This window comes from Xenia sp. Carnegie-2017, unplaced genomic scaffold (genome assembly GCF_021976095.1).
Source record: "Xenia sp. Carnegie-2017 unplaced genomic scaffold, XeniaSp_v1 HiC_scaffold_3, whole genome shotgun sequence".
Classification (NCBI taxonomy): domain Eukaryota; kingdom Metazoa; phylum Cnidaria; class Anthozoa; order Malacalcyonacea; family Xeniidae; genus Xenia; species Xenia sp. Carnegie-2017.
In genome coordinates this window covers 2,888,217-2,914,213 of record NW_025813493.1, presented here as the reverse complement: position 1 = coordinate 2,914,213, position 25,997 = coordinate 2,888,217, and the positions used below count along the sequence as shown (strand labels likewise).

The following is a 25,997-nucleotide window of genomic DNA, read 5'->3' as shown; positions in this document are numbered from 1 at the left end:
TCGGTGCCAGAGCCCTCTATTTGTAAGAGTTAGGACAGCGGGTCTGGGGTGAGCGTGGAGCCGCCATTTTCGTGACTACTTGCAAGTTAAACTTGTAATAAAACTGTGTGAAATTGGTTAATGAGCAAAAGAATAAAGAAAGTCCGCCCTGTTCAATGGAAATTTTAAACATATCGGAAACCACAATCAAGCTTTTGGCTTTTTTCTGAATAATTTTTGCAAACCAAACTCAATTCCGCAGATTTTAGCTACATTGCGGTTGACTAGTTCGTGCTTTGAAACTAATCGTGACCCACTGCTAGACGTTTTTACGTATGTGAACGTATATTCTCGCAGTTTTCAACTGCAGCACCAAGATATTTGTCTTCATTGCTTATAATTTACCAGCGATAAAGAAAATACTCGACATTTTGGCTGCATATTCCTGTTCGGGAAAACACGTTACTACACATATCTCCAGATTTGAATCAATGCTTTGACAGGTATAAGGTATGTAAAAATAAATCACTGCAGCTCATTTTTGGTTATATTTACATTTAGAAAACGTAGAGGTGACTTAACTGGTAAAAATATATTCTTTAGAAATTCACCACTAATAATCTTATTCTAAAACTAAAAAGTATTTTGAATTTACAATTAAGCTGCTATAATTTATTTTGACTTAAACTGTGCCTACCATTGAATCAGTGTTATCCAAGTTTTGTTTTGAAGCACTGTGGTCGTGAAATTTTGCTTAGGCAGTACATATTTCGCAATGTAGTCCAGGCATAAAAATTTAATGCAGATCGATTACAAAAAATTTTCTCGGAAAATTATGAATTTAAAATATTTGTTAGATGCAGTAGCTCTTATATTCTATTAATCTAATGTGAAGTTGTTGATTTCTTATTGATTGTGAAACTGAGATTATAGTTAAAGTTTAACTCTAATGCAAAACGGTATAGGCTTCTATTTGGTGAAGCATTTGTTGAAAAGGAAATTATGTTTGTGTATTATAAAACAATTCTGCTGTTGAAGAACAGTCTTGTTTGCTACAAATGTCACTGTTTGTACAGACTTTGACATTGTATATGAGTCTGATCCAAGTTTTAATCTATCTTAAAAAAATAATAAGTTGAGTAATGACAAAACTTCTGCATGTTTTCCAAATTATAAAGACCAAAGACCACACCAAATCATTGATTATGTAAAGACCAGAACAAATCATTGATAACCAAATTGAACATGCTCTGGTTTGAAGTACAGTCAGAATGTGTATTTCATTACCAGTAATGTATTTTACCCAGCTGTTTCAGTAAATATTTTATTTATGATTACTGATACTATACTTTCAAAGGATTTCCTAAAGATGCAAAATACAATATTCGAAAGTATATTATTTTAGCATATTGGATTAGCAATAATTATCTCTTGAAGTGGTTAAGAACTTGTAAATTAGAGTAATTTCCGAACATAATGATAAGTCATAATCTTTCTATAAAGAACAGGCTTTGTATGTAAGAAAACTATTGAATCGTTAGCATTAGGAGAAATATTTCCAATGATTTTTCACTCGAAAACAATCTTCGTAAATAAACCTTTAGATAAAGATCAGTTAGACACAATGGTCACTACACACAATCCAGTCTATCGTAAAGCCATTTCTTTCTTTTTTCTCGATCCATAATTATGGCGATATGCAGTTACATGTTTTAGCTATCAAATAATCAATTATTGTAGCCATACCTCCAAAAAATCAAAATATTTTCTCAAAACACAAACAAACTTGTAGTAATCGCCATATAAACACTAGTTGAAATTTTAAAATTAGGAACAAAAATGGCGGAAATTAATCATGTGATCGATATTGTCCAGTAAACGTTCGCAAACCAGAGAACAATACATGTCCCAACTCTTACAAATAGAGGGCTCTGTTCGGTGTATGTAAAGTTTGACGTATGAAACAGACCTTACTTCATGGCGTACCTGGGTATTTTCCGAGGCTCAATTGATATATTTGTGTTTCATGCTTATAAATGTGAATTGTCCATGTAAACTTAAATAAATTTCTGTTATGTTTTAGGTTGCTGTTATAAGTTCATAAAAAACTTTCAAATGTAAGAACAAGTTATAATGTATATATCATTTAGGCATTGAAACTTGCATTTACAATTAATAACTAGGGGCTTACTTGAATGCTTGCATTGTATACAAAAGATTTCAGTCAATGATCATTAGACAATGATATTCACAGTATAGATTCTCTCTTATGTACCAAACAATTTAGTCGTGTTTATTAGCTACATGTTGTTCAGATGCTAGGTTATTACGTAATTTACAAAGCTGCAGTTGAGTTTGCATTTAATGTTGATGATAAGCTAATCACAATCATTACATGTCACAATCAATCTTTGTAACAGAATCATTCGCAAATTGGAACGACTTTTTACGTTTGTTTGTTGTGTTTTTTCGGTAAGTTTTTAAGTTCAAAATTAATTATACTTTAATTGACAAACAAGGCTTTAGTTCGAAACCAACCGTTACTATCCGTTTTTATCAAAACTTGGAGAATCCCCCGTTGTAAACTGCAATCACTCATATCATTCAAAAATATTGTATATATCAAAATGTTTTTTCCTCAAACGTTTATATTAACGTATTAACTTACCAGAATATTTACCAAGACTTAATTGATATTTTTTACTTTCATTCTTTACAGCAAAATAATCATATTCAGCATATGCTTTGTTTCCTGACCAGTCTCCCAGGTCAACACGAAGTTTATTTCTCTTGGCTGATGTTAGTCGGTATATTTTATTCAATCCTAGCCAGAATTCGCCTTTCAGATCACCAAAACCTTCTTTATAGTCATTCCACCCACGATAGAAATCAACACTTCCATCTAGGCGTCTTTGAAATACAGTCCAGCCACCACCATATGAAGTCATGTCACAGTAGACATTAAAAGATCCTTGACCATCAGGATCAATTTGATAAACTCCACTTTCGTTCTTGCCATTATTTTGTACCTCACTGCAATCTTTGGCTACTTTAAATTGAAAATGTTAAAAATTCAGTTTCTCAAGGTTGTGTTATGATAGGATAAACGACTGAATTTTGTGAAAAAGTGTTTTTAAGCGAATGAAATCACTACTAGGTATTATTATTATTTGTTAAAAATTGCTTGTTTCATGTTTCACAGGCTGGAAACCTACAGAACACAAGCATTGCATGTAAGATATGGATATTATTGACTACTGTGAATTACATTTGAAGTGGGGATGCTGTTTTGCAATATACTCAATTTCAGAATATAAAGTCAATTTCATTGTAATGTGTGCTTACATGAAATTTTTTTATGTCTGAATAGAAAATTCCAGTCTAACTCTAATAGCGTTAAATTAAATAGTAAGAAAGTCATTTGAAATTTCATTAAACCCAGTAGAAATTTAATGCCATCTACTGAAAAACGTTATTACCCATTATTTACATACATTTTTTGACATTATTTATTGTACCTCTTAAAAATATTGCTCATTTAGGTTTTTAAAGGAAGTGAATTCTTAATAGTAAAACCTAATTTTCTTACATCGAAAGTTAACAAGATATTTATGAATGAACATTATCAGTTCATACCATCCATACTAAGCGGCGGATGACTAATTGCGCAGCCTGTAAGCTTAGTTTTGTTACTCATAGTGTAAATATTATAGAATAAATTCAAATTTCGAACGAGATAAACTCACTACTTTATCAGTTCTATACATAGAGCATTATAATAGTATATCGTACAGTTTTCAACAGGATATATTATTGAAATTTTGATCATTTATCTCATCTAGAATGGCAAGGAGTAAAAACTATGTTTAAAGAGAATAGGACTTTTGAAAACGCGGGAATGTAAGCTTCAGCCTACATAGCCTACTGAGTAATCGCACAACGGCCATATTTGTCTGTTCTTGGAACAAGTTCATAAAGCTACAATCCTTTGGTTGAAGACATTTGATGTAATATTATTGAGGTGCACTCATTCTAGGAGGTCTGGAAGCATGTCTGTCAAAATGCTTTTTAAAGTTTGTATTTACAGAATTCTTAGTTTAGGAAAGCCAACCAATAATAAACTCAAGACTGTCTAATATGGTGTATCTAGGTTAGAAGGACCATAGCTAGATTACTAACTTCAGGAGGAATGTTAAACCTAACCTTAACCCTCACCTTAACCCTAACCCTTCCCCCTCCTTAATGTAGAGAAAATCAAAATGTGTTAATTGTGAAAATCAAAGCGTTGCAGCTGGCGCACTTCACCTTGAGAAAGCGTCATTTCTAGCGCACCTTACAGTTTGAGAAGGAGTATACACAAATCTAAGCGCCCCAGCCTTAGCTCGCTTATGTACTTCTTATAAATATGCTAGCATAATTACAGCGAAGGTAAAACCCAGGACAACGGCAGGAGCCAAAGACGGCCGGCAAACCCCCCGCTCCCGCGATTTGAATCCAAAAGAGTACGTATGAAAATACATGAGCAAATATAAAGAAGAGAAAGTGAGAAAAAATTGAATAATATAATAATACGACAAAGAGAAGAACATCTTAAATTACAAACCAGGCTGCTAATACAAACAGGTACGATACAATTAGAAGAATAATATTTATATATTATATAGAATCGAGATGGATACTGTTAGAGAGATTCTGCAACTATATAAACAGGGTGTTGCAAGTGGAAGAGCTCTAAACTCATTCTTTGAAGCTTTTCAACCACTAGCATCTACATCAAGAAAACGTACGAATACAGCTCCACCTGAACCTCCTTGGTACCCTGTAAGCGCAGACCTATTAAGCTTAATGACGTACTAGAAAGTAAACCGCTTGTTATAACAAATTCTGTAGGTAAGGAAGCTACGTATGGAAATATGAGCGACCCAGCGTTAATACGCTATTACGCACTTCAGTTTCTAAGTGCAATTCCTCCAAAAACTAAAACTCAGACGCCTCCGGCGGCCGGTTCACCCCCTTTGCCAAACGTGAAGTGTTCTTATTCAGTTCTAAATAATGAAGGAGACCTTCGTAATCATCTAGCGCTTCGTGTAGCAAATCTTCATCAAACAACCGTTGAATATTCGGGTATTATACTTTCTATAGTGAGTGTGATAATTACTCTAGCAGTTCCCATCTGTTGAACAACTAATGTTGCATCAGTAGGTAAGTCTACATCTATAAAATCGCTATAGCTACATTCAAAGTTAATATAACCAACACGATGTGTTTTTGTTTCACTTAAGACAAGTAATTTGCTAGGAGTTTTAAGTACTCGTAACGTTCCTGCATTTTTAAAATATTTTCCACTTAATGATATTCGGTAGAATGCAGCGGTTTCGATGGTGATTGTAGAAGAATCTTCTTCACCTTTTTCACACATCACAACATTGGTCCAATCTGAAACTCTTTTTCCAGTGACTGAAGTACCAACTTGAGTGTACACATCTACTGCAATTTCTAGTCGCTTTTTGTGTTTTTCACGTCTTCTATGATTTTTTACACGACGGGCGTGGTGGTTTTTGCCGGACTTAGCAAAGCTTTGAGAGCCTCACGCTTAGGTTTATCTACGTCTGTATAGTTCCAAGAAGATATGACTATATTTTCAGCCAGAATTATCTTCTAGTTGGAATTTTTCAAAATTTTTCTCTCTATTTTGTCGTAAGTATACTTCTACGGCTCGGCGAAAGAGATCGTTTGTTGATTCAAATTCATGAGCCGAAGTTTCAGCTGCGTTAGACATTTTAATGTTTGTGTGACAAGACACAACTGAAATAATAAACACTATAAATATAAAATGAAAATTTATTGTTTTAGAATTAAGAATACTCTAAATAGTTAAGAATACTCTAATTGTACTAACATATGACATCAATTTGTTAGTGGTATCATGTACGAAACTAACATAAGGCCCCCAACTTTGTTCAAACACAGTAGATCTAATGTTGAACCACTCGTTTTGAGACCGTTTAAGCCAATTGTTTGATAATGCTATTTTATTATTTTCGAGTGTTTTTCCAGTAGGAAACGTTACTAAAGTTACATTTACTTCGCTCATACCCGGGGGGTAAAATCAATTAGGAGAGTTCAAAACAGGTTAATCTCCTTAGTCTCCTTTAAGCCAATCAGCTCCTGCCTGTCCTTGAGGTTCTTGACGTTCTGATGGCCCCTGAGGCCCTGTGGCTCCAGTATCTCCTTTAGGCTCTTGAGCCCCTCGAGGTCACGCGGGCCCTGCAGACCCCGGCTCTCCTCTTGAAACTGTTAGACCTCTAATGCCTTGTTGCCCTTGAGGTCCTTGAGGTCCCTGAGGTCCTTGACGTCCTTAAGGTCCTTGAGCTCCTGTGGCCCCGGGCGCACCATCACTTCCATTGGTCCCATCAGTTCTGTCATCTCCACTAGGACCCTCATCAACTTTCCCTCCTTTTGGTCCTCGAAGACCCGTATCTCCTTGAGCCCATGTAGCTCCTGTATCACCTTTTTCTCCCTTTGGTCCTCTAGGACCCGTATCTCCTAGAGCCCCCGCAGCTCCTGTGTCACCTTTATCTCTCTTATCTCCTCTTGGTCCTCTAGGTCCTGGTGGTTCTGCTTTTTCAGATCCATAACCATCATCAGTTCCACCGATTACTAATGTTGCCATTAGTTTGATGCGATGTTTAGTTTGATGCGATGTTTAGTTTGATGCGACGTTCATATACTTACTTTATATAATAGAAAATTTTTTTATTTATTACTGGATTTATATTTGACCGCGAGAGAAATCTATGACGAGCCTCCAGAGAGACCCGCGATTTATTTGAAAGCTTGAGCTTCACCTTCACGACGTGCGCTTTCAGCAGCGGCGGCAACAGCTTCTTCTTTTTCACATTCTAAGTTCTTATTTGTCTTTTTAATCTCTTTGAGTAGCGAAGCTACATCGGCAGCCTATTTCTTACGCATCGGATCGTTGATTTCATCTTGAATAACGCGTTTACGCTCGTTAAAACGCCGCATTTGATCTAGAACCTGTTCAAACTCTTCATGTGAGACTCGGCTGTCACTGAGAGCACGTGACGTAATATTACCAACAATCATAAGACTCGTCGCAGCAGCTTGGGCTATGCGATTGTGCTGTTTAGCCTTTTTATCAAACTTTTTACAAAGAACACGCCCAACACCTGAGATCAACCCACCAGCGACAGCAAGAGCTTCAAGAGCGGCCCCAGCCGGAGCGCCCACACCAGACAGAGTGTGAGCAATACCTCCAGTTCCTGTCACGACTGTTAAGGCACCCGATGCATCAGATAAGGTGTCGAAGGTCGAAGTAATGCGCGTGTATTTCTTACGCAGCTTATGACGAGTGTCACGCTCTTGGCGGAGCTCTGCCTCAATGTTTAAAATGCGAACAAGGCAAAAGTTGCTCGTTTCGATTGATGAACGGGGTGAAAGAACGTCTTCTACTCCTTGGTATTCATATTCACGTTTTAAACCTGGATATATTCGTGGTACTGGCCTAGGAACGTCCACTGGCTTGACTGGAGGTGCGCTTGCAGTTTCCATTTTCTGGCAGGATTATATATAGATGCAGAAAAAATTGGTCTGTTAGTCTGATGTGTTATAATTATTCTGATGTGATATGATATAATATGGCACTCATAAATTTCGACACACCCACCGCTAAAAAATCAAAGCGCCACCATTGGATGATGCCCGAAAGCCATTATCTGTTCGTAGGCCCTACTAATTCCAGTAAAACGAACCTTTTAATTAACATCATTATGTGTTGGCTTGATTGCACTAAATCAACTATTTACACAAGAGGTCGCGACCAGGAAAAATATCTGATTCTATCAGAGTTCTACGAAAGCATCGGCCTGGAAGAATGTGTTGAATTAAGAGACCCTGTTGCAGTGGCGTGCGGTCATGCAAGCGTAGGCAAGCGCCGCTTGCCTAAGCATTTTACCGAACAAAAATTTTTTGGATCAATCTCTGAGCAAAATCAGTTTAAATTTTTCTGTTCTAAACAATGTCAATGTAATCTTTTGTCTAAATTGTCTTTACAGTTGAAATGCTTGCTATTTATACGCGATTTACTGTCGTGGTTTTCGGTTTCACTTTGCTACACTTGTAAGATGAGTCAAGTGTATTAAATTAAGTGGATTAAGTTAATTATTTATTAACCAATAAATAAATCGGAGCTCAATTTGAACATTTGCGCATGCGTTAATCTAGATTTGGAGGCTACTTATTCGAGGAATATCGAGAAAAGACAAGCGGCGCTTCTAAGGGCGCCGCTTGATAGCGATTGGTCAACAGTCTTGTACGCTCGCAATTTTAAACACATATCAGCGCACGAATAATATTCGTATATTCAACACATTGGACATCCGAATTATTCACACCGTTAATGTTATCGTTTATTAAAAGATGACTGAGAGCGAAAGGTAATGTTCTGATTTCTAATTCAAAGTAGTAGTAGATTTCTAATTTATGTATGTAGAAGATATTATCTGTAGCATGTTATACTTTAGCGTTATATAAGTCTTGCGTATGAGCTCTGAACGTGATTTCAATGTACTAGAACGCTATTAAATTTTGTGATTATTTTATTCACTAGCAAAGAAGTTATTTACAACAGTCGTGAGTATTCTATATGTTGGAATTTACTTACAGGCTTTTTATATATTTTGATAAACAAGGTGCAGTTATTACACAGCGGATAATGTACTTGAAATTTGAGTAGTTTTACGTAATTATAAAGTTAAGTGCGTAAGTTTAAGTAGCGCGTTTGAGTAAGTGTAGGATTGGCTATTTCCTCTATTGCTAATACATACTTTATATCACAATACCACATGTAATACTTTTAAACCGTAATTGTGATATATACTCTATAAAAGTTTTTAAATTTTTTAGATTTTTTCAATACTGTTTCAGTCATGACAGATACATTTTTTTCGACAAAGTACTCCCAGAAATCGCGGGAAATGCGCTCCAGTAGCCTTCAAAATCCAAAAATTTTCTGGGGGAGCATGCCCCCAGACCCCCTAGAATGGCTTGCCGCGGACCTCACCCCCAGCGCTTGCCTATTAAATTCGGTCACCGCACGCCACTGCCCTGTTGATGTAATTCCAGTAGAGGAGTTGGACACTTATACAGAGAGAGTAGTCTTTGACAATATTCGGCTCGATTCAAAAAGCTTAAACCCAATCAAAGAGTATTTCTCAGCAAGTTGATATAAGAATTTCACAGCCATATACTTAGCGCAAAACTACTATGACGTCTTCAAGTATATTCGACGAAGTACCGGCTGTAATGTGCTTATGAGAGTTCTTCACCAGCGCAACGTGAGAGAAATTGCAGCTGACCACGCTGATGGTATTACAAAAGAGCAGCTAGCGGCGGCTTGCCATAAAGCGACTGAAAAGAAGTACGGCTACTTTGTAATCGATCGTACTGCAGAAAAGGTTCCTATTCGCTATCGGAAGCGTTTTGACGGAATTCGGGTAGCCCCGAAGTGGTAATCCATTTTTTGAAGACATCATTAGACTTATTCTTGTTGGCTCTTTTGTGTTTTGGAAGATGAGGAGCAACCGCGTGCATTATAGCTTCAACGGTTTCAGCAGGCCAACCCGAGGCGTCGTATTTTTGACAAATCGGAACGAAATTTGCTATGAAGGAGAGGTAATTTAAAGGCTTTCCAGTAAACCAAGACATATCAGCCCCCATACGGCTATTATGGTTGCATTGAATTTCGTTGAATGGAATTTTGTGTTTAGAGCAGATTTTATACGTATACGTTCTTACCTTATTAAAATGAGAGTCAAATGACTTCTCGCAAGGATCTATAGACGATTTTTCTGTATCACGCGACTCTTCATCCGATTCCACTGTATCACTTGAAACAGGCACTGGCAGGGTAAAATGCTGTTTATTATCTTGAGATTGTGAATCAATAGATGCTAGCACCGACTGTATTTCAGGTAGATTATAATTTTTCATTACACCATATGGGTCGTCCATTTTTTTGTCCTATTATATAGTAAGATAAAAAACATTTATCTGTCTTCATCTATCTTGAGATTGAATTTCAAGTATGTTCAGGTCAGTTGCATCTATGGAAGAGTGCGAAAAATTAGTCCAAAAGTTTAAGAAACTGCGCGGAACACAAGCGGCAGCAAGTCGATTTCAAAGTGTCTCGACAGCACGAAGGAAAATGCTTTGAAAGGATGTCTAAACCAATTGTTAATGCTGAAAAATCTGTAGCAGAAGCTTTTAACAAAAAACAAGACAAAGAAATTGAAGGGTTGCAACAAGTCACTCAAGCGGTTAAGGACACTCAACAGCAACTTGCCCAACAGCTTGATGATCTAGTCCTTTTAACAAAAGACAAACCATCTTGGAAGGCTATAGAGAATTCAAATTTGCTTGATCGGTTGGAGGCTGGTGAGTATATAAACGACATAGATTTTGAAAATCTTGGAAACTCTATTGGCCGCTCTACAAGAAGAACCGCTTCTTCAGCTGACCGAGAGCTATGTAAAAAAACCTCGAACGTTACAATGTTTTAAAAGAAAAAAGAAGAAGTCGCCCCAAACGACTCTTTAAAACAACACAAACAGGAACTGGAGTGCACTATTATAATAGCCCATTAGAGCTTATTGACCGCCTTCACCGTTCCTGCAAGTCTGTAAAGGCTGGTAATGACTATCGTGAGTTGAAAAACGATATTGAAGCGATTTTAACAAAACTGCTAGACGAAAGTGCGATATCGAAAAGTTATTACCGAAAAATTAGAAATTAATACGTGCGTTAAAAATTTTCTTCTTATATATATTATACAGAGCTATTGTTCATTGTCGATATAACCATAATGGCTGGAGTATTAGAAGATGAAATTAGCATTGAGATAGACTCAACAAGAGCCATAGCGGCGCACGATGGAGAAGCGAATGACTTTAAAATTGGCTTTAGGCCACCTATACCTTTAGAGGTTAACAAAAAATATCAAGTGGCTCTTACTGAAGCTAGTTTGTGAAATTCGTGAAAAAATGTCATTACAAAAACAATCAACTTGAGTTTAAGATTAGAAATGGAAACTATGGTGATACTAATGGTGCACAGAGAGGAGAGCTTAAACAGACTCCAATTCAACGGCAAAAAATCACAATACTCCCAGGCGCTTACAACATTCCCGATATCAATCAAGCTATTGAAAATGCTATGGAAGCTTTGGGGGTAAAGTTCGCACATGAAGATTAAACCGCAAGACGTGATCCACCCTTTGTGCTCTCAGTAAATATTCCCACATCTAAATCTGAGGTTACTATTAAAGGTGACCTTGTAGTTTCCTTTGACACAGATAACAGCATGGGCCCTATTCTTGGGTTTGCTGTGGGTGGAGGTGATATTACTAGAGGAAAGACTTTAAGTCAGAATCGAATTAACATTACAGATGTACAGAAGATCCATATTCACTGCTCGCTTGTTAATTCAAGTATAGTAAACCGGAATCCTAGTGATGTTATTAAATGATTGCACTCGTTGTGGGCCGCACCTCGGTACTTGCCAGTAATTTGTGGCTTTCTTGTAGCTCCCCCAGTCCTTTCCTGTTATATGCACAGGCTTGGGGTTAGCCAACACCGTCTTTATCTTGCGCTCTTCTTCTTGAAGCGCTTCCAGGAAATGCCTTAGTAGAGCTGCGGCGGCTGAGTTTCCCTATCGGAACGAACGACTATGAATGCGTAGCCGCATGTCTCGTGTCTGGAAGTTTGCTGGGTGCCGCTCTTTTCGGGGTTAAGCGCGGGGCCCTCGGTATTACGATCCAGGCTCTCGAAGTCTGCGTAGATTATGATAAGCACTTTGAGCTGCTTGTGGTAGTTCTCAAAGCGGATTTTGTCATTTTTTCCGGGGGTTGGTATTCTGATGGCAACCGCGGCCTGGTTGATGCTTCGACATTCAGACTTACGCTCTTCCAACAAATCCTGCCTGGTGAAGCCGTGAAGAACGCTCACAGAAGTGCAGCTGATGGTGGCCACTCTGGTTGAGAAAGCGCTTGAAGTTCTTGATCCAAGTGTAGTGGTGTTTCTCAGGATTTTTCGAATCCGAGACGAGGAAGAGATTCACATTCTTGCCAGCTCTCTCTACTTTGCTTAGACTGCAAGGAACAATGCCTTATACCCCACACTTACACGTTGATAGCAAGGTCGTTCTCACGCTCTACTCGTTTGAGCTGGGAGAGCGGTGTGGGTGCGCTCACTTCCGCGAAATCAAGGCCGTCTTCAGTGGGATACTTCACCGGCCGTTGCGGGTCTTTAGCTGCAGGAAACAGCGCAGCCCTTAGAGACCAGCGGAGGCAGTCGTCGTCTTTATTTTTCACGTTGACGATTGCCTTCTTATTCTTGACCGCGGTGGGGAGAGGAGGGTATGAGCCTCCGCGTAAAGGCTGATAGTGAGCGATGTCAAGCCAGAGAGTTTTGATACGACCATTATCCACCCAGACCATTCCCGAGTGAACTTTTCCAATCTCTCCAGGATTGTTGGGAAGGCTTCATGTAGGGCTTGCGGAATCTCATGCACCTGTAGCAGCGTGATCTGATTTGTCCGGAACACTGGTGCTTGAAGCACTTCAGTACCATTTGATTCATCGTTCCGAAGCTAAACCTCAACAGCCAACTAGAACTTAACTCCTCGTAGAGCTAATAGCTCCTCGACGAGTTTGCGTTTGATGCAGATTTGGGCGTTTTTGAGGATAGCCATCACGTTGCGTTCGGAGGGGTTCCCCTTCGGCACCTGCATTTTCCAGGCTCTCAGATGATAGCTGAAAGCCTTCGTTTCATCCCACTTCAATTCCGTAAATGGTAGGTGAGTAGCCCTTGTGGGGCGTCGTGGTTTAAATTCAGCCAAAAGCTCATTGATGTATGCGTTCATCTCATCATCAGTAGGCTTGACGTGCCTGCACTTTCGCGGTTTTGAGATAGAAATGCGCTTTCGCGGTTTTGGGATAGGCGGAGTGACATTTTTTGGCGTGGGTGTCGGGTCAGCGGGCGGTTGAAGAGCCTTAAGAGAGGCGTTCAACGCGTGTCCGCTGATTACACCTTGGTCATATAGTTTCTAAAGTTTCTCGACAGTATTCATCTCAAGTGTCGCAAATTTTAGTGCTATATCTTACGCGAGATAATTCTCTAAATCGAAATTAATTCGGCGAGTACTCTAGCAAATGTCTTTCTTGCTTGTTGCTGTTTATAATCGAGCTTATGGTGCACCCTATCGGCACCGCAGGCTTGGCAAAGGATAGTTTCTGCCTGTATTCCGACGCCACAGTTCCGATATGGTTGTGGAAGTCACCCGCCTTCCCTTAATCGCTTCATATGAAGTCCACAGTATTCATCTATGGAGCTTCGCCCACATGTGATGAGCTTTCCGGGTAGAAACCACGCACACTTGCTCTTGCCCTGCCTCATGGCTGTCGAACGTTTGGATTACTCTATGAGAGTATATCTCTCTAAATAATAGACCTCAACGGCCGGCCGGGCAGGCGTGGGGTGCTGGGCCAGACGTCTTTGGCTCCTGCCGTTGTCCTGGGTTTGACTTTCGCTGTAATTATGCTAGCATAATTACAAGAAGTACGTAAGCGAGCTAGGGCTGGGGCGCTTAGATTTGTCTATACTCCATCTCAAACTGTGAGGTGCGCTAGAAACGACGTTTTCTCAAGGTGAAGTGCGCCAGCGGCAACGCTCTGTATACTACTGTAATAGCTAAACTGGACTCCGAACAGCAATCGAGTTACGTTTTGTAGGATAATCGGATTATATTAGGCAAATCTAAACGGCGTAATAATACGATGATTTATAAAATCTGTCGCTTAAATGCGAATTTTGAGTACGTCAACAAGTGCATTTCATGTGTTTTTTTTAGTGTTTTTGGTTAAAAAATAGACTCAATAAACTGAATAAACTAAGAAAATATATGTTTAATGTCTGAATTTCATAATTTTTTTTCGAATTCTGACCGTTTCCAGTGCCACATTGGATACCCCATGGATCCGCCCCTGTATAATAGGTATTTACCGGCTGGGAGGTCCGTATACGGAAAAAATATTTTCACAAGGTCTGCAACTTAATGTTGAGACTAAAATTGGATGCTTTTCAGCAAAATTCGCTTTGTCTGGACAGTAAAATGCACTCTAGCAACGACAACTTTCATCTGAATACACCTTGCTTACTCGTTAAACAATTTACATCGCTTTCAAATCAATTTTATAAAATTTGCATTTCCCTTCGTAAACAAATACATTGCGAAAAAATATGTTGAGACTAAAATTGGATTTTGTACAAACTTTGCTTCGTCTGGATGGTAAAACTCACTCTGGCTATGATAAATATCATCTTAAGACATTCTGCCTACTAGTTCAACAATTTACATCGCTTTTAAATCATACTTAAAAATTTACATTTCAATTTGCAAGCAAAAACCTTGCAAAAAAATATCATTTGTGCCCACCGGCAGATATGCGTAAAAAGCTACCCGCTCACGCAGCCAATCAAATTGCTGGAAAACAAAAAAATATCGCTTTGGACAGCTAAATCAAAATAAATGTATATTATTTACCGCAGCTTTTAAGACGTTGTGAAAATACTTTTCCGTTAAAACCGACCTAAACGGTAAATAACATATTTTTTTTTATTTTTATCTTAAAGAAATTTGCGTTGTAAAATAGCCGACACAGCTTGATATTGAAAAAAAATTGGATTTTTTCTTACAAATTTTACTTCCTTAGTACAGTAAATTACACTTTTGCTATGATGACTTTCATCTGAATACACTGTGCTTTATCGCTGAACAATGTACATCGCTTTTAAATCAATTCTAGAAATTTAAATTTCACTTTGCAACCAACTTATTAATGAAAATATCGCTTTTGGATCATAATTTAGGTATCGTAAAAAGATGCCTGGTTCTGCAGCCAATCAGATTGCGGGAAATCAAAAAATATCGCTTCGTTTGCATAAATGAAAAAACGAATTGAAATATTTTCGTGAAATTTAGTAAAAATTCTACGAGGCTCTTAATTTCATACATGAACATCGTAAGAAAAAAATTTAAGTTCACTTTTGTATAACCTTTTCCTATTTTTTGTTCGTATAATAACGTTCGCAGTATGCCACACTACGACTTTGAAAAAAAAATACAAAGAAAAATTTTTACGTTAAATTTTAGAACTTCAACATGCTTCATTTGCCGATAAAATGTAGCCAACTACCTTAGATGGACTAGTTAAATTCTTCGCTTCGGTCTTTTGTCTATATTTTGCAGGAATCTCTCTTATAAGTTTTGATAGTAAAACATTTGTCATAGAGCATTTATAAAAACTTACAATAGAAAATAATCGTCGAACAAAAATCCCATGTACGTCTTCTGCAATCGTAATCGCCTGGGATATTATAGAATGGGTGACAAAGGCAACAAATAGAATAGTTGTATTCGTTGGTATCAAATGCCTGTTTTTTAAAGGCTTATCCCTAACCACACACACAGAATGAAGTTTCAAAATCCCCTCGCAAATTTTCATGGCGTAGCTATAATTTGAAATATTTTGGCAAAAAACAAGCCATTGTTGAATACATTAAATTGCCATTACTTTATAGGAGTGTGATTTCTGTGTTGCAATCATTGAGTATGAGTTTGATTGAAGTTTTAGAATACTTGAAAAATTCAGTAAATTCACACAAAAATACTCATTCATCATATATCATTCACCATTTGTATCATATATGAAACATGTCACCTTGTTTACATCAAAAATGTTGAGACTACTATTACAAAAAAAGTTCTTAGAATCACTTGACCAACATTTTTTGATGTCAGGGTCAGGCAGACTTTATAAAGTTTTTGTAAATTCCACAGACGGGTAGCTAATATAATCAAAACTAATATTACTATGGACAATATTGTTTCCGTTATATTGATTTCAAACTGATTGCCTACTCGATGGTACTTGATAAACTAAAAGATTTTTATATTCAACGGAAATCTCAGGGAGGTAGTTGATCAGCGATGATCTCCCCCAAAGATATTTTTTGTCTGAAATTTTAAAGTAATAAGGAAATGTAACAACAACTAATTATTCTTAAATTCAGGTGAAAATGCTGCAACAAGAGTAATTCAATTGAAAATTCAATACTAAACCTACTATATCTCCAATCTACTTTCTTTTTATGTGCTTGCTGTTGTCATTGTTGATTGATTGATAAAGTTTACTTAAAAAAATTAATTAGCCTTTTCAGCAACAGCTACATGAAATATAGCAATTGCACTTTTGCACTTCACATAATTTTTTTACCATATGTGTTAACTCAAATGACAGATTACATATTTTAAACCAACAACCTAAGAATATTATAAACAATGACGTGGCCTTTAGTTAAGAAATAAAAGTTGTTTAATGTATTTGCACAGGCTTATGCCATCCCTGAGGAGACCTTTGGAAGTTAGAGCTTGAGAGCTGATCGAGAATTTGAAAATTCTCACAAAACGTCTCTAAGGTTTGCATAAGCCAGTGCAAACACGAAAACATCATTTATTTCTTTTATAAAGCAACAATAAAGTGAAACAGACAAATTGAAAACAGACGTTTTAACTTTACCCCTAAAATGCATTTATAATCGATTTGCAATTTGATTGGTTTGATTGGTTGAATTCATATCTGTTTTGCACAGACTAATGAAAACACAGCTATTGACCAATCAGAACTACATTTCACTGTCTTTACTTTTAAATTGAATTCTAATTAATTGAATGCCAACTTTATGTTGGTTTCACATAAAATGCTCACTTTAAACAAGCTTAAGTCAGTTTTAATGTAACATAAACCACTAATTGTTATCTATTTAGCTTTTAATTCACTTAATCAGCAGAGACTTTCGAGAAACGCCCTTCTTGAGTAAGCTAATAATTTGTGCATTTGAACACAATACCTTCTCAAGCATTTCCCATATTTTAATAGTTCAAGCAGTTTTCAAAGAACGTTCATGAAGTCACGTAAGCTTGCAACATAAGTTGAAAGATCTAGAAAGACCAACTTACCGAAGCATTTCTTCTTGGATTTGGCACGATAGTATCCAGGGGAGGATCTACATTCGTAGGAGCCTAGGATATTTATGCATGAGTGACCTTTGCCACAAGGAGAAGACACAGAATGACATTCGTTGATATCTATCATAATAAAAAGTGAAAAAAGCTGTAATAACTTGAAATAAACAGCAAGACAAATGCTTGTTTTTTAAAGTCTTACACCTAACCACACACACAGAATGAAGTTTCAAAATCCCCTCGCAAATTTTCATGGCGTAACTATGATTTGAAATATTTTGGCAAAAAAAACATGCCATTGTTGAATACATTAAATTGCCATTACTTGGTAGGAGCGTGATTTCTGTGTTGCAATCATTGAGTATGAGTTTGATTGAAGTTTTAGAATACGGAAAAAATTCAGTAAATTCACGCAAAAAGTACTCATTCATCATATATCATACACCATTTGTATCATATATGAAACATATCACCTTTTATACATCAAATATGTTGAGACTACTATTACAAAAAAGTTCTTAGAATCACTTGACCAACATTTTTTGATGTCAGGGTCAGGCAGACTTTATAAAGTTTTTGTAAATTCCACTGACGGGTAGCTAATATAATCAAAACTAATATTACTATGGACAATATTGTTTCCGTTATATTGATTTCAAGCTGATTGCCTACTCGATGGTACTTGATAAACTAAAAGATTTTTATATTCAACGGAAATATCAGGGAGGTAGTTGATCAGAGATGATCTCCCCCAAAGATAATATTTGTCTGAAATTTTAAACTTATAAGGTAATGTAACAACAACTAATTGTTCTTAAATTCAGGGGAAAATGCTGCATTAAGAGTAATTCAATTGAAAATTCAATACTAAACCTACTATATCTCCAATGTACTTTCTTTTTATATGCTTGCTGTTGTCATTATTGATTGATTGATAAACTTTATTTAAAAAAATTAATTAGCCTTTTCAGCAATAGCTTCATGAAAAATAGCAATTGCACTTTTGCACTACACATAATTTTTTTACCATATGTGTTAACTCAAATGACAGATGACATATTTTAAACCAACAACCTAAGAATATTATAAACAATAACGTGGCCTTTAGTTAAGAAATAAAAGTTGTTTAATGTATTTGCGTAGGCTTATGCCATCCCCGAGGAGACCTTTGGAAGTTAGAGCTTGAGAGCTGATCGAGAATTTGAAAATTCTCACAAAACGTCTCTAAGGTTTGCATAAGCCAGTGCAAACACGAAAACATCATTTATTTCTTTTATAAAGCAACAATAAAGTGAAACAGACAAATTGAAAACAGACGTTTTAACTTTACCCCTAAAATGCATTTATGATCGATTGCAATTTGATTGATTTGATTGGTTGAATTCATATCTGTTTTGCATAGACTAATGAAAACACAGCTATTGACCAATCAGAACCACATTTCACTGTCTTTACTTATAAATTGAATTCTAATTAAGTGAATGCCAACTTTATGTTGGTTTCACATAAAATGCTCACTTTAAACAAACTTAAGTCAGTTCTAATGTAACATAAACCACTAATTGTTATCGATTTAGCTTTTAATTCACTTAATCAGCAGAGACTTTCGAGAAACGCCCTTCTTGAGTTAGCTAATAATTTGTGCATTTGAACACAAGACCTTGTCAAGCGTTTCCCATATTTTAATAGTTCAAGCAGTTTTCAAAGAATTTTCATGAAGTCACGTAAGCTTGCAACATAAGTTGAAAGATCTAGAAAGACCAACTTACCGATGCATTTCTTTTTGGATTTGGCACGATAGTATCCAGGGGAGGATCTACATTCGTAGGAGCCTAGGATATTTATGCATGAGTGACCTTTGCCACAAGGAGAAGACACAGAATGACATTCGTTGATATCTATCATAATAAAAAGTGAAAAAAGCTGTAATAACTTGAAATAAACAGCAAGACAAATGTTTGTTTTTTAAAGTCTTACCCCTAACCACACACACAGAATGAAGTTTCAAAATCCCCTCGCAAATTTTCATGGCGTAGCTATGATTTGAAATATTTTGGCAAAAAAAACATGCCATTGTTGAACACATTAAATTGCCATTACTTGGTAGGAGCGTGATATCTGTGTTGCAATCATTGAGTATGAGTTTGATTGAAGTTTTAGAATACGGAAAAAATTCAGTAAATTCACGCAAAAAGTACTCATTCATCATATATCATACACCATTTGTATCATATATGAAACATATCACCTTGTATACATCAAAAATGTTGAGACTACTATTACAAAAAAGTTCTTAGAATCACTTGACCAACATTTTTTGATGTCAAGGTCAGGAACACTTTATAAAGTTTTTGTAAATTCCATTGACGGGTAGCTAATATAATCAAAACTAATATTACTATGGACAATATTGTTTCCGTTATATTGATTTTATACGGATTGCCTACTCGATGGTACTTGATAAACTAAAAGATTTTTATATTCAACGGAAATTTGAGGGAGGTTGTTGATCAGAGATGATCTTCCCCAAAGATAATTTTTGTCTGAAATTTTAAACTTATAAGGAAATTTAACAACAACTAATTGTTCTTAAATTCAGGGGAAAATGCTGCAACAAGAGTAATTCAATTGAAAATTCAATACTAAACCTACTATATCTCCAATCTACTTTCTTTTTATGTGCTTGCTGTTGTCATTGTTGATTGATTGATAAACTTTATTTAAAAAAATTAATTAGCCTTTTCAGCAATAGCTACATGAAAAATAGCAATTGCACTTTTGCACTACACATAATTTTTTTACCATATGTGTTAACTCAAATGACAGATGACATATTTTAAACCAACAACCTAAGAATATTATAAACAATAACGTGGCCTTTAGTTAAGAAATAAAAGTTGTTTAATGTATTTGCGTAGGCTTATGCCATCCCCGAGGAGACCTTTGGAAGTTAGAGCTTGAGAGCTGATCGAGAATTGGAAAATTCTCACAAAACGTCTCTAAGGTTTGCATTAGCCAGTGCAAACACGAAAACATCATTTATTTCTTTTATAAAGCAACAATAAAGTGAAAAAGACAGACCCAGTAGAAATTTAATGACATCTACTGAAAAACGTTATTACACATTATTTACATACATTTTTTGACCTTATTTATTGTACCTCTTAAAAATAATGCGAATATATGTTTTTAAAGGAAGTGAATGCTTAACAGTAAAACCTAATTTTCTTACATCGAAAGTTAACAAGATATGTATGAATGAACATTATCAGTGCAAACCACCCATACTAAGCGGTGGATGACTAATTGCGAGGCCTGTAAGCTTAGAAAAATTTGTGGGACTTTAAGTAATATAACTTTCTCCCAAAAAGTTCAGTATTTTAAAGACGTTTCCGTTTCTTATGCTCCATTGCCTTTGCTTCAGCTTTGTTACTCATAGTGTAAACATAGTACAAAGAACACGCCCAACACCTAAGATCAACCCGCCAGCGACTGCAAAAGCTTCAAGAGCGGCCCCAGCCTGAGCGCCCACACCAGATAGAGTGTGAGCAATACCTCCAGTTCCTGTCACGACTGTAAAGGCACTCGATGCAGCAGATAAGGTGTCGAGTGTCCAAGTAATGCGCGTGTATTTCTTACGCAGCTTATGACGAGTGTCACGCTCTTGGCGGAGCTCTGCCTCAATGTTTAAAATGCGAAAAAGGCGAAAGTTGCTCGTTTCGATTGATGAAGGGGGTGATAGAACGTTTTCTACTCCTTGGTATTCATATTCACGTTTTAAACCAGGATATATCCGTGGTACTGGCCTGGTAACGTCCACTGGCTCGAATGAAGGTGCGCTTGCAGTTTCCATTTTCTGGCAGGATTATATATAGATGCAGAAAAAATTGGTCTGTTAGTCTGATGTGTTATAATTATTCTGATGTGATATGATATAATATGGCACTCATAAATTTCGACACACCCACCGCTAAAAAATCAAAGCGCCACCATTGGATGATGCCCGAAAGCCATTATCTGTTCGTAGGCCCTACTAATTCCAGTAAAACGAACCTTTTAATTAACATCATTATGTGTTGGCTTGATTGCACTAAATCAACTATTTACACAAGAAGTCGCGACCAGGAAAAATATCTGATTCTATCAGAGTTCTACGAAAGCATCGGCCTGGAAGAATGTGTTGAATGAAGAGACCCTGTTGATGTAATTCCAGTAGAGGAGTTGGACACTTATACAGAGACAGTAGTCTTTGACGATATTCGTTTCGATTCAAAAAGCTTAAACCCAATCAAAGAGTATTTCTCAGCAAGTTGATATAAGAATGTCACAGCCATATACTTAGCGCACAACTATATGACGTCTCCAAGTACATTCATCGAAATACCGACTGTATTGTGCTTATGAGAGTTCTTTACCAGCGCGACGTGAGAGAAATTGCAGCTGACCACGCTGATGGTATTTCAAAAGAGCAGCTAGCGGCGGCTTGCCATAAAGCGACTGGAAAGAAGTACGGCTACTTTGTAATCGATCGTACTGCTGAGGAGGTTCCTGTTCGCTATCGGAAGCGTTTTGACGGAATTCTGGAAGTGGTAATCCATTTTTTGAAGACATCATTAGACTTATTCTTGTTGGCTCTTTTGTGTTTTGGAAGATGAGGAGCAACCGCGTGCATTATAGCTTCAACGGTTTCAGCAGGCCAACCCGAGGCGTCGTATTTTTGAGAAATCGGAACGAAATTTGCTATGAAGGAGAGGTAATTTAAAGACTTTTCAGTAAACCAAGACATATCAGCCGCCATACGGCTAACATGGTTGCATTGAATTTCGTTGAAAGGAATTTTGTGTTTAGAGCAGATTTTATACGTATACGTTCTTACCTTATTAAAATGAGAGTCAAATGACTTCTCGCAAGGATCTATAGACGATTTTTCTGTATCACGCGACTCTTCATCCGATTCCACTGTATCACTTGAAACAGGCACGGGCAGGGTAAAATGCTGTTTATTATCTTGAGATTGTGAATCAATACATGCTAGCACAGACTGCAACAAGTCACTCAAGCGGTTAAGGACACTCAACAGCAACTTGCCCAACGGCTTGATGATCTAGTCATTTTAACAAAAGACAAACCATCTTGGAAGGCTATAGAGAATTCAAATTTGCTTGATCGGTTGGAGGCTGGTGAGTATATAAACGACATAGATTTTGAAAATCTTGGAAAATCTATTGGCCCGTCTACAAGAAGAACTGCTTCTTCAGCTGACCGAGAGCTATGTAATAAAACCTCGAACGTTACAATGTTTTCGCCCCAAACGACTCTTTAAAACAACACGAACAGGAACTGGAGTGCACTATTATAATAGCCCATCAGAGCTTATTGACCGCCTTCACCTTTCCTGCAAGTCTGTAGAGGCTGGTAATGACTCTCGTGAGTTGAAAAACGATATTGAAGCGATTTTAACAAAACTGCTAGACGAAAGTGCGATATCGAAAAGTTATTACCGAAAAATTAGAAATTAATACGTGCGTTAAAAATTTTCTTCTTATATATATTATACAGAGCTATTGTTCATTGTCGATATATCCTAATGGCTGGAGTATTAGAAGACGAAATTAGCATTGAGATAGACTCAACAAGAGCCATTGCGGCGCACGATGGAGAAGCGAATGACTTTCAAATTGGCTTTAGGCCACCTATACCTTTAGAGGTTAACAAAAAAGTGGCTCTTACTGAAGCTAGTTTGTGCAATTCGTGAAAAAATGTCATTACAAAAAACAATCAACTTGAGTTTGAGATAATAAAAGGAAACTATGGTGATACTGATGGTGCACAGAGAGGAGAGCTTAAACAGACTCCAATTCAACGGCAAAAAATCACAATACCTCCAGGCGCTTACAACATTCCCGATATCAATCAAGCTATTGAAAATGCTTTGAAAGGATTGGGCGTAAAGTTCGCACATGAAGATGAAACCGCAAGACATGATCCACCCTTTGTGCTCTCAGTAAATATTCCCACATCTAAATCTGAGATTACTATTAAAGGTGACCTTGTAGTTTCCTTTGACACAAATAACAGCATGGGCCCTATTCTTGGGTTTGCTGTTGGTGGAGATGATATTACTAGAGGAAAGACTTTAAGTAAGAATCGAATTAACCTTACAGATGTACAGAAGATCCATATTCACTGCTCCCTTGTTAATTCAAGTATAGTAAACGGGAAACCTAGTGATGTTATTAAATCGTTTACTCCAAACCGAGGACCAGGACGTTTGTTGGAAATAAGTCCTAGTCCACCGACCTACTTACCACTCATAAAATCTAGCCTTATTATTAAAGTGAGAATGGAAATCACTGATCAGTCAGGAAATATGATTGATTTAAATGGGGAGCAAGTAACTTACACTTTAAACATCCGTCCAAAAATGTAATCATACACGCTCATAAGCGGATTCCGATTCAGAAGCTGTTTCCATAAGGGCTTTTTTTCTATATAAAATATATGCTAGCAAAATGATAGTTCCTATGATTAGACGTGGTATAGTTCGTCGAAAAATTATCGGGGGGTTATTAATTGGAAACCTCGTGGGCCTTGCTGGTAAAGCAAAGTTTGCGCTATTCAGTGTAGGGAAGTCCGCAGCTACAGCCTTAGGATCTCGCGTTTGTAAGTTTGCTCCAAAAATTAAGAATGTGGCCGTGGCGGCTGGAAAAAAGCAATTCGTGACACGGCTACAGCAGCCAAAGAGGCTGTTATATCGACTGCAAAAGAGCAGTTCTCGCCTGAAAACGTAAGCAGTCTTGTTGCCGATCTTGCACACGGAGACGTTAAAGGAGTGGCAAAAAAAGCTAAATCAAGTGCATCTGCATTGGCTCGTGCTGGGGCTGAAGCTGGTATTAGTACTGCAAAAACGCGCGCAAAAAGTGTTCGCACTGCTTTTTAACGAAAGAAGCTAGATCTAAACTTTAAGAGCTGGTTGGGACTTCTGAAGCTAGAAAAGCTCTAGTATCGCGCGCTAAAAGCCTTGCTAAGCAGCAGCTGACTTCTCGAGACTTACGTATTCTAAGTAACCTCGTGTCAGGTAACGGCATAATGTATGCCTAAATATCACATCAGACTAAATATCAGAAATAATAATTAAACTACTTCGGTCTGATGATCGGCAAACGCAAAGTTTTTATAATATATATACTGTACGAACAACAAACTATCATAACAATGGCTACGGACATGATATTCCCAGCACTTCGACTCTTTGACGAGCCCATCGTTGACCACTCTGCTTAGCGTCTGCAGTACAAAAGAGTTCTTCCCCGCGATCCAAATTTCGATAATAAGAAAGGGCTGTTTCTAATAAGCATGTAAACAGAACTAACGCTCAGTTGCTTCCTGCTGCTATTGTAGGTAACGTTGTCGCTTTGAATGGCGGTAACTTCCGGGCTAACTTTACCTCAACTCAACAAGGAACCCTAACTTCAACATTGGTTTCGCAAGTCGCCGCAGGCTCTGCGCGGGCGCCAAAGACGTTACCATGATGCTTCTCCTCGCTGACATCCTAGGCTTTGCCAAAGATATTGATTCAGCTTTCATAGGTATAAAGTTCAATCTGAATCTCACTTGCGCTTCTGCTGAAAACTCGCTTCATAGAGCAAATAGGGTAGATGCTGGAAAATTTCAGATAAAACATCTTTCGCTCTGGGTTCGTTTCATCAGACTTCGATCGAAGTTCAAACCATAATAGAAAGCAAGTTGGTTGCTGGTTACACACGCATGCTATACTTTGAGCAAGGTCGTATTTTTTGAGAGAGATACACCAGAGGTCAAACCACCGTCTCATTGCGTGTGACGACAAACGGAAGTGAAGAGCTACCAACACACATCTTCGTAGCGTTCCAAGATGCAGAGAGCTCAGACAATCAAGAACAAACTATACATGTGTTTGATAATGCTCATTTGCGTCAGATTCATGTGCGGATTAATAAGAATCACAAGTATCCTGAAGAAGAGCTTGAAGTCAATTACACAGATGTTGAAAGAAATTACAGCAGAGGTTACATGATGTTCCAAGACGCTGCGATGAAATACAGCGACCCGGATACAGGCTCTCAAGTAAACTTAGGAGACTTTGCAAACCTCTTTCCTATTTACAACTTTGACGTTAGCTTCATCCTGAAGCTTTGAAAAAAGCTCCGGCAAACATTGATGTTCGTTGGATCTTAGGTGGCCCTTTTAATACTGCTATTAATGCTGGTAGTGAACAGGCGTACCACGTGTACTGCTTCGTGCTTAGCGAGCGTTTCCTTCGGCTCAATGCGATTAACGGTAAAGTAGACATAATGGTTTAGTCTGTTTGTCTGATGTGATGATTAGTCTGATGTGATATGTTACGTTTAATCCGATTCCTTTGCAGCAGAATTAATTAGAAATTTAAAAAAAATAAAAATTTTTCGACTGTTTATATACGCAAATTGTTTTGCAAATGCACAAAAATGTCGGACATTGAGAACGCAATATTGTTTAAAGCTCTCAGACCCGACATGGAGCGAGTAATCACTCAGGAGTTTAAAGGCGCTGGTATTTATCTTCCTGGGTCAAGAAGTATAGAAGGTGGTAGCTTTATTGGAAACCTTGTTTTAAAACTCATACCTACAGTCATTAAACTCATACCAAAAGTGTTACCGTCTCTAGGCCTAGCAGCTATATCAGGTGCTATCCCCGGGAGCACGCAAAAGCAGTTGCTGGTAGTGATATAGTTAGAAGAAGAGGTATCACACCATTTAATGGACCTGAGTATAATAACAGTCTTCTTGATTTCGGTAGTAGCTCTTGTAAGAAAGTTCGTTCTGGATACACAGTTCACGGTATTAAACTTTCAAAAGATCAGAAAACTACCTTGGCAAAAGCAGTTAGAGACAAAAGAG

At 37.4% G+C, this 25,997-nt stretch overlaps 1 protein-coding gene across 1 annotated transcript in view; it reads right to left on the bottom strand.

The window, feature by feature from the left end:
- The window catches only part of LOC124454901 (fibrinogen-like protein A), a 32,008-nt gene extending 11,076 nt beyond the window's left edge, over positions 1 to 20,932 (bottom strand). The window contains exons 1-3 of the mRNA XM_047005654.1: positions 20,533 to 20,932; positions 18,849 to 18,977; positions 2,648 to 3,025 (exon numbers count right to left, since the gene is read on the bottom strand). Coding sequence (XP_046861610.1) covers positions 2,648 to 3,025; positions 18,849 to 18,977; positions 20,533 to 20,932 — 907 coding nt within the window. The remainder of the gene's footprint in view (positions 1 to 2,647; positions 3,026 to 18,848; positions 18,978 to 20,532) is intronic.
- Between the last annotated feature and the right edge of the window lie 5,065 nt (positions 20,933 to 25,997).